This window comes from Colossoma macropomum, unplaced genomic scaffold, assembly GCF_904425465.1.
Source record: "Colossoma macropomum unplaced genomic scaffold, Colossoma_macropomum, whole genome shotgun sequence".
In the NCBI taxonomy this organism is placed as follows: domain Eukaryota; kingdom Metazoa; phylum Chordata; class Actinopteri; order Characiformes; family Serrasalmidae; genus Colossoma; species Colossoma macropomum.
Window position 1 is genome coordinate 30,480,680 of NW_023494792.1, and position 9,947 is coordinate 30,490,626.

The window sequence follows — 9,947 nt, forward strand, 5'->3', positions numbered from 1 at the left end:
TAGGAAAATATGCCTGTGCGACAAAATGTACCAGCTTATGAACATTTTGTGTACCAGAGGACAGGTCAGCAGCTATTTTCAGTTTATTTTTCTCATAGAGGAGACCAGCTTAAACATTATATGGGCATGGTGATGACCAAAGAGAGGGCTTTTATCTGACTACCTTCAGAGGGCTATTATCAAGCACTGCCATCCTGCATTATAATTGGATAATGAGATCACACGATGTAGGAAGGATGACAGGAAGCGTCTCTTCATTACAAGAAGAATAAAAACATAAAAAACGGGCTGCTGGGAAACTATCGACCTCCAAGAGTGATTCAACCACCCCATATCAAACTCTTCACCAACCCAGCTATCTGATTTTATCATAAGCCTGCATGCAATCAACTGCAATCACGGTTACCATTCACCAGCCCCACACAAGCACTCTGCATTTTTCTATGTTAAACTGCTGATTCAGATGATATCTGAGACGAATCAAGCCAAGCCCACACAAATGACTGCACTTTGGACGCAAATGCACCAGCTTTTCCCCCAGGAGCCATCTCACTGGAGCTGCTGTTACCCATCACAGTCTGCACAAGGAGCCCATTGGGTTGGAAGTAATGTTAGGTGTCCACAGGAAGACAGGATCCATCATCTACACTCTCTATGTCCAGTTGTGCTGGAGTGAAAGTGAGCCAAAGCTGCGAGGGTGGAGCAGGAAATAGTTTCGGAAGGCCGCAGTGGGCACGGAGCCTGACTCTGCCATTTAAAAGGGCTCTTTGTGTTCAGGTTTGTTTCAGGATCAGGAGAGTCCACTAGTGCAGTGAAACTCCTGTCCTTCCACTACCTGCCTTTCTAAAAACGGCTGTAGAAAATGATTTTCTAACCTACGTTACTTACGAAACTTGACGATGGTTTGGTGAAAAATCCAATTTTCCAGGTTTGCTCAGTTTTGCACAGAAACTACGAGGCCAATGTAGCTAACAAGTGTAGGCTAATGTAGCTAACAAATGAAATACCACACCCTACTAGTTAGCATCATGCTAAGTGCATGACTAAACCATCACACACCTCGAACCTTGTTAAGTAATCTCTAATATATTTTTACGGTGTTTCTGACATGCTAATAAGCTAATATTAGCTAATGTAGCAATGGAAGCTCATACCCAGAGGTTGAACTGTGATTTTGGAGCCCTATTTTTTTTAAAGGCAAGCTGTGATTAAAAACAATAGCTTTTTTTCTGCCTTAACGGCTTAATGAAGTCAATTCATTTACTTAGTCTGTTGTTTTTAGGATCCTTGTTTGTCAGTTTTGGCCGCAAAATGCTAACAAAATATGGTCTGATTCTTTTCTGACAAACATGAAAGCCTAGTTTATTAACTAGCAGGAAAACCTAGCTTACCAACTGGCAGAAAAGCCTTTTAACTAACAAAAAAGACGACGTCTAGCTTACCAACTGGCAGAAAAGTCTTTAAACAGCAAAATTAACCGCTGCGGAAAACGGTGTGCTGTTTTTAAGTTGTGCTGTTTTTAAGAGGCAGGTGATAGAGACGCTAATGTAATGCAATGTAAAATATGGCCTTCCTACCAAACAACACTGACCAATTTAACTCTGCTGAACTGATGAAGCTAATTAGCGACATTAACACTCTGTTAGCTAGCTGGGTGCAAATGCCTTTGAGTACACTTAACAGCCAGTTGGCAAAACAGTCGGTTGAACATTATAGTTATGCCAGATTATTCAAATTCATTAAAAACATTTACATGCATTGTTTCATCAGACTATTCCTCTTATTCACCAGAGTATATTTTGGTGTGTCCGTCTGAATTCACATGACCAAATCATAAGGCAAATTATTCAGTAACTGCATGAAATAAATGTACATTTTTAATTTATTTATTTTTTGTAAGTTAACAGTAAATGTGTTTTATGATCTACACATGTTGCTATATGCTTACAATTTACTGCTGAAAGCCAAAAGTCTTAGACGCTCTTTGTATTATTTTATAAAAACCGTTTTTACAAAGCAGATCACTGAAGAGACGCCATCTGTTTATAGTTTATAGCCCAGATTTGTGGAAAAATGGGTCGACTTTCAATAGACAAAAAATTGTGAGTTCAGCTTCTTTTATTATAAGGGTTTACCCTTCTATCACCCATCTATTTGACTGGAAAGAAGACAGTTACAGCTCTCATATGACCCCCACCTTTTGAATGTAGCTTATGAAATATGAAAGTTATGAAGAATATGACGAAGTGCGTTTTGGAACCACCGGTGGTCCCAAGGAGTTGAAAAGGTTAACCTACACAGTAGAATTTCACAAAGTAGGGCTGAGGATTCCTCATTTCACAAATTAAATTGAGCCTTGACTTTTGGACGAGGCTACCACCTCTAACCAACTCCAGATGTAGCCCTCATGCTCAGGTAGCTCAGTCTGGGAGGATGAAGGCTGCTCTCTCCTGTTTCTGACACCTGTCTCTTTTAAAGCTACTGGCTTCACATCTTTGGGGAGGCCACCTCAGCGTGTTTGGTGGTGAACGCAGATCACTCCTCCCTGCCGGGACACCTTGCAGATTCCTTTTGGATGACTGGCGCATTGCTTAGGAGCACAGGAGAAACGAGGACTGATGTGCTCTCAAGAACCCTCACTGCAAAAACGGTACTGTAGCAAGTGAAATATGTCTAATATTTCTTATTTCGGGATTGTTGTAAGCCTATTAGGAAGAATATTTAACTTATTTGTAGACATTTTGCTAATTTGTAGTGAATTCAGTCAAACAATCCCACTACACTGGCAGATAATTTTGCTTTTTCCTTGCATGTTTCTTACAATATGCAAAATTATTTGCCAATATAGTGAAAAAACCTGACTGAAAACACTAAAAACAAGAAAAAATGTCTAAAAATAAGTTATAATCTTATAAAAAGCTTACAACAGTCTCAAATTGAGAAATATTTTTAGATTTAAGATCATTTCACTTGCAAAGATACATTTTTTGCAACATGGAAGCTAACACGCATGCAAACAAAAATAACTGTATTCTGAATACCATACCATGGATTTTTGCAAAATAATGACGAAAACTGAACTGAAAAAGACATTAAATGAAAAACAAAAACATCAAAGGACCACAATGTCTGGGAGTTTGTTTTGTTTTGCTGAAAATAGGCCCGTTTTCACTGGGCTGTGAGTGTGAATGAGGTTCAGAGACTGTGATTATGTGGTGAGTGTCCAACCAATCAGCCCACTACTGCTCGCCCGCAGCTGCTCCGGGAGCAAAAATGTTCGTTTTAAAAATAAAACAGAAAAACCCAAACCACTCTGACCACGCAGACCACACGCTGAGACAACGAGACTTTAGTAGACAAACAAGCTCTAATATACAGTCCTTCAGCTTATCGTCTTCATCAGTGCAGTATGGTAGAACGCACAGCCTGCCTTTAGATTATATCATGTTGTCTAGCACCTCTGATAAACTGGCTTTTTAGACTAAAGATGCAGAACTTTATTCTTATAGACTTTATGAATTATGAGATTTGTGATTTAGAACTTCATGATTCATTAACTTTATAATTCATGAGCTTTAATTCAGAACTGATTCATAAACTTCATGATTCAACATTGTATGATTCAAACATTATGATACATTAACCTTATGACTCAGCAACTTATAATTCATGAACCTTATGATTTAGAGCTTCATCTTTCATGAACTTTATGATTCAGAACTCACTGATTCATGAACCTTACAATTTAGAACATAATTCACGATCGTTATGATATAAAACCTTATGATTCAGAACTAAATGATTCATGAATCTTATGATCTAGAACTTTATGATTCATGAACTTTTCGATTCAAAACTTCATGATTCATGAATTTTTGATTCAGAACTTTATGAATCATGAACATTATGAATCCAAACTTTATGATTCATGAACGTTGTGATGATGAACTTTATGGCAGCTCACTACTAGCTGCTAGCGTCAGCATCAGCATCTTATTCCCAGAAAAATAGTCTTTTAAGAAGGCTAGCATGCTGAACTTTTAATAACCAAAATAAAAAGCATTGTGTTTGTACACAAACTGGTCTCTCCTCCACTGTCAGTGCTGGTGTTTTCTGTTATTTCTTCCTAACTGCACTGGTGCTGACACAAAGGATTATGTGAAGGATACATCTATGATTCAAGATATTTATGATTCATTCACTTTTTGATTCAGAACTTTATGATTCATCAACTTTACGATTCTTGAACCTCTTCATTCAGAACTTTATGACAGATAAACTTTAGCATCCTGAATATTATGATTCATAACTTTTATGATCGATTAACTTTATGATTCAGAAATTCATGATTTGCTCTAGTTCAAAACATTAAAGAGAGTGTTCTCCTTTGAAGGAGTGTTATTCTAGAGGACCCTCAGCTTTAATGTTTTACTGCTCTAGACACACCGCTGTGAGCTAATGGTCTTCTACAGCTTGGCCTGGAGATGATGAGGAGGTGCTTTCCTCTTTTTTCCAGCCTCTGCATGTTTTGAGAAAGACCAGACTTCTGCTGATAACACTCATGGATACCATACCCACTTCAAATTCCTGAGCATCCCAAAAACACAAATACACACACTATCTCTCTCTCTCTGTCCACTACAATGTTTTCTTCTGTGTCAGCACATATTATTCACTTTCGGACTCTTAACTCAAATAACTTAACTCTCTCGTAGGTTTTAGGGCCTTGACCATCCAAACATCAACTACTTTTACGAGAAAGAAGAACTGGAAGCGATTTCACAAAGCTGTTAGCCTTAACCAGCGTGCAAAATACACTCTCGTATATACGGTTGCCAGACTATAAGGGACCAACTGGGTGAACCAGTTTGCTACAGCGCCACCCTGAGGCAGACCAGTGCTGCAGCTCTAGTTAGTTAAGAATACCTAAGACTGAAGCTCACTGATTGTGGGAAAAGCAGCTAAACAATGAGCTTCCCTTGAATCTGTATTTAAGAGCCTATTTTTCCTTAACAGAAACAAAAGGGTTAAATTCTTGAAACGCCCAACAGAGAATGATCCAATCAGAATTGTTTTCTCTGAGGCATCTATGTAGATACAGCCAGGCGAGCTCTCCCATTGGTTAGGACTTTAGGAGCTGAACTGAAGGCCTGTCAGATTAACTACCAAAACAATAAGGAAGTAATAGTGAAATCAACCAATCACGTTTTGATTTATAGTGGGTGGGACCACTATCTAGAGGAAAAATGCATCCTATTATAGTAGAGCTGTTTTTGAGAAAGTTTTGATATTCATGGCCCAAACTGAAGGACTGTCTCTAACAGTCAGGGTTTACCACTGGACACTGCATTATTATCACAATGCCCAGCACTACTGTCTGTGATTTGCAGGGCCTGGACTAAGAGCCCTCAGTTAAACCTCAGTGCTAACGTGAACGTTGTGATCTGTCCAAGGGGTGAGACGTATAATAACAGGCTGGGTTCTCTAGCTCTAAGCACACTTGCATAAGCAAATATTCATTGGCTCATCTTGATAAAATGCCAACTGGCATCTTCAACTCAGTCACACCCGTCACTGCTGGAGGATTCAACAGATGCTGCTTTTTGAAAAACTTCAATCACTTAGCAATACAAAAAAAAACCACCTAATAAATTCATCAATGAAACAACACAATGTAAATGCTGCTCAGGGCTTCACACGAACAGTGAAAAAGCTACTAGTCCAAACAAACTTAAAAAATATGTAAACAAATAAAAAACTCAACTAAACAAAAACACAGACACAATTCCTGTGAACAAAACAAGAGTCTCAGTACTTATTTCTTCTTCTTTGCGTATTCTTTCCTCCCTCCTTTCTCCGCAAAGTAGCGGACACGGTGTATTTTCTCCAGCTGACTCTGGATGGTCTCTGCGATGTTCATGTGGTCTGGAATGTGAACGTAGCGGACGTTGCGGCCGGTTATGAACAGGTCGGCCATCTCGGAGACCCGCCCGCGCCTGTCCCTGTACAGGACATCCTCCAGACGGACGTTCATAAAAGCGTCCACGTTGACGACGCGCCCGCGGGCCGTGCTCTCGTCCCGCAGGTCCACAGTGGTCACCTCGCCCTGGAGGCCCTGCAGCAGGACGACCAGGCTGTTCTCCGCGATGGTGCGCTCACGGATGGACTGAGACGCCATTTCCCTTTTCCTTTTTACCTGCAGACAGAGAACGCTTTCTTTAACCACCTCTGACTAAAAAGGAGTACAAAACAGAACAGATGAGTCTTAATAAAAATGTAATTTTAAGAAATAAAAAGGCCACAGTATTTTTTAATTTGCAGAAACTTCCAAAACGAAGAAGAAGATTCAGAAGAAAACAACTGACTGAGATGCCAATCAATAAATAAATAAATAAATAAATAACACAAAACATTTTCCTGAAAAGTATTATAATTGTAGATTATTACTTTAGCTTTCTATTAGGGCCTGACCGATAAGAAAACCTCAATACATGATGCTGATACCAATTTTAAGGTGCTCAAAATTCTGATAATCTGATAATATTTGCTGATATAAGTTTATAATAATAAAAACAACAGTAATAATAATAATTTTATTGTATATGGTGCTTTTCACAATCCCATGAATGCTTTATATTGGGATGCAGAACAACACAACAACAACCAGAAAACCCACTAAGACTTGGGGAAAGAGGAACAGAGCAGTAAAGAGGAAGGTTTTAAGTTGAGCTTTAAAGGAAGAGAGGTCAGAGCACGAAGAGACTACAGCAGAGAGCTCCAAAGTTTAGGAGCAGCAGCACTAAAAGACCTTCCACCAAGTGACGAAGAGTCTTGATTGTGGAACTGCAAGAAGTCCACAGTCCGAAGATCTGAGGGAGCGAGAGAGACAGTCAGGATGAAGGAGCTCACTGAGGTATAAGGGTGAGATCATGAAGTGCTCTCTAAGTTAGCAGCAGACGTTTGTACCTGATACAGGAAGGTACAGGTAATCAGTGAAGCTGGTGGATGATGGGGGTGATGTGTGCAGTGAATGAACTGAAACCAGCTGAGCAGTTCAACAGGGAGACCATTAAAGGGAGAGTTAATCAATGCGGGAGAGAATGAAGGCATTTCCCAGCATTTTTGCATCAGTGTTGCTGAGCGGAGGGTGGAGACGTGCAATACTGCGCAGATAATAATATGTAGTCTTGGTGAATGAGTTCATGTGTGTGTCTGGAGAGGAATTCATGCCAAATTAAAGAGCAGTCACTCCAGAGGAAAGGCAATGCACACACGACTTTTCCATAGTGACGTGCAGAATACACGCTAAAATGAAAAGTGCTTTCATGACGCTTGACCTCTTTACTGAAAAACAATAAGTAAGAATTACATTTTAAAAACAATATGCAAAATTTGAATATGATCTGTCCTGAAATGTAATAATGGCACATCTATATTGCTTTCCACTGTGCAGTACTTTAAACAACGTTAAAGGAATGTAATGGATCTTTCACACTTCATTTTACTGTATTACAGTATAACATAACGCTCACTTGCACAACTGTACAGATGTTACATTTTTACAAGTGTTCATTTCTCTCTGTAATACTCTGTATATAAGAATTATTATGTAACGCATCTCCTCAGACCTGCATGTGTGTAGATATTCACAGATCTCTTTAGCTCCTCTCACACTGGCTCTTTATTTTTCTTATTGTTTATTGTATTTTTATTGTAACTGTCTCTTAGTTAAATACTTATCAACAGTCTGTGTGCTTGTCTGGTCTGGTCAGTCTGTTCATACATGTGTGCACTCACCAAAACATATTGCTTGTATTTGTAACATGGTGAAATTAAGTGATTCTGATTCTTATTTAAAGGGAAATTCCACCAATTTTTCCAAATTTCTAAACAATTTAGTCTTTGAGATGTAAACAAAGTCATTCAGAGTGGAAATGGTTCACTGTAGAACTTACAGAAATTTACTATGCAAAACCACCAGTGCACCTACATTTGTCTTCTGAGTTTTTATATGTAATGTTGATGATGATAAAATAGTAGGAAATCTGGGAAAAACAAACTATTTTGCCTTACAACACCCTACATCTACCTCTCCACCATAAATGGATTAAAATATATGGATTCAAATAAATTTTAAGCCAAAACTTAACCACAAAACTATCATATAACAATGTGTCAATAATCAGCAACCATTTCATGTAATAACTTTCTGTGAGGGAGCTTTTAGAGGTGGACGTCTGGTTCCTATCACCACCACTGTGAACAATTCTGACTCAGTAAGTCTCTCTAGAACAGAGCACTTCACACCAAACCACTCTGAATGACTCTGTTCACATCTTAATCATTTAATTATGTAGAATGTTTTGTAAAATTAGTGGAGTTCCCCTTTAATGAAGCACCGCAAAAGAACCCACATAGCACCACTGCGACTGCGCAGGTCCGACACGTGTGAACACGGCCCAGTTGCAGCCCATAATCGTTGCTTACAAAGCGAAAAACAAAGTTCATCATTTTGCTGAAGACCTCGCGGAGATGCGAGAGGCTCTATAACACATACAGGCCTGGCTGAAGTTAACTTAAACCAGGATCTTCTAAATGACCCCGAACTGAACACGCCGTCTTAGTAAAACCGCTCATAAGAGTCGCTACGATTTAAATGCGTTTTGGATTTTGTAAAATATAAGTTACCTGCTGGTGCTGCGTGGTTCACCGTTACCGATATTCTGGTGTCTAAACAAACGTACATAATGAATTATGTTTAATTTACAACATGTACTGTTTCAGAATAAGTTGTTTTCTTCCCTCCAGACTTCAATTCTAAAGTGTTTTGTCAGTTGTAGTTTCGAGAGTGCGACGTCTCAACGCGTTTCGCTCTGAGCAGGCAGGCTGAAGAACTACAACACCCATGACGAACGAGCTACCGGCAAAATAAAAGCCAGCTAGCTGAGGAAGAATTTACATCTAAGCGCTTGTTTAAAGTCTCTAAAACAGACAGTTTCACTAACTACACAGATATTACATTGGTGTTTTAAGCGCATCTGTAGAAGTTTGCCTGTTATATTGATAAACAGGTTGCTAATATCGGAACGAAACTCGCTCAAACGCCGTTAATGTTCCACTGTACTGAAAAAAAAAAAATAAATGTAAAAAAACGTAGCCGAAAATAATGTCCAGAAGGCCTAACTCCTCCCAGTCTGTGTTTACACCTGCCTAACCACTCAGTAATAATCGATAATAGCTGTAATTTAAAGGTTGTTACCTTGTTAGTTTGGTAAAAGTCGGCATTTTGAAAACGAGTCTCCCTCCTTTAGTTCTGTGCCTGACGTCACTGGCAGCGTGTGGCCCTCTGGTGGCTGCAAATGCAAACTGCAAGCTGAACAGGTACACACTTAGAAGAGATCGTTCTTCAAGGGTTCCTTAGGAAAGGCAATTCCATCTAGAACCACGAGTTCTATATAGAACCATTTCATGCTAAAACGGTTATTTGCATGGTGAAATGGTTCTTGAGACTGAAGGAGAATGTGCTGCATAATGTTCTACGTAGATCCTTTTTGAAAACAGTTCTTTACAGCACCAAAAAGGGTTCTTCTATCGTTACGAAAGGTTTTCAAAAAGGTTCTATATAGAACCCCATATACAACACGTTCTCTATCAATATGAAGAACCATTTCACCATGCAAATAACCATTTAAGCATGCATAAGTTCTAAATAGAACTCATGGTTCTAACTAGAACCATTTTCTTTACTAAAGGAACCCTTAAAGAGCCATCTTTTTAAGAGTGTACGCTCATGACCTTTATGTACCACAAAGTTAGAATTATTTGTTTGACTTTTTTTCCCAGTGTCTCTTTATTCCTTACAAATAAACAGACTGTTTTTTTATTACTGCACCTTTAAGACTGATATATTTAAATGACTTCTGTTCTGATTGACTGTTCCTCATTCA

The 9,947-nt window shown here is 38.9% G+C and overlaps 1 protein-coding gene across 2 annotated transcripts; it reads right to left on the bottom strand.

Annotated features, from left to right (window-relative positions):
• Positions 1–3,553: 3,553 nt before the first annotated feature.
• On the bottom strand, positions 3,554–9,339 carry lsm10 (LSM10, U7 small nuclear RNA associated). 2 transcript variants are annotated; one of them, XM_036576848.1, is made up of 2 exons: positions 9,260–9,339; positions 3,554–6,196 (listed from the first exon to the last, which is right to left on the bottom strand). In XM_036576848.1, the coding sequence occupies exon 2, from the start codon at positions 6,176–6,178 to the stop codon at positions 5,816–5,818; it is 363 nt and encodes a 120-aa protein (XP_036432741.1). In that variant the 5' UTR covers positions 6,179–6,196; positions 9,260–9,339; the 3' UTR covers positions 3,554–5,815. The 2 variants fall into 2 exon arrangements, with proteins under 2 accessions (XP_036432741.1, XP_036432742.1); XM_036576849.1 differs by lacking the exon at positions 9,260–9,339 and adding an exon at positions 8,689–8,903.
• Positions 9,340–9,947: the final 608 nt, after the last annotated feature.

Coding starts and splice junctions, on each gene's coding strand:
- lsm10 (XM_036576848.1), bottom strand. CDS start 6,178: ATGGCGTCTCAGTCCATCCGTGAGCGCACCATCGCGGAGAACAGCCTG.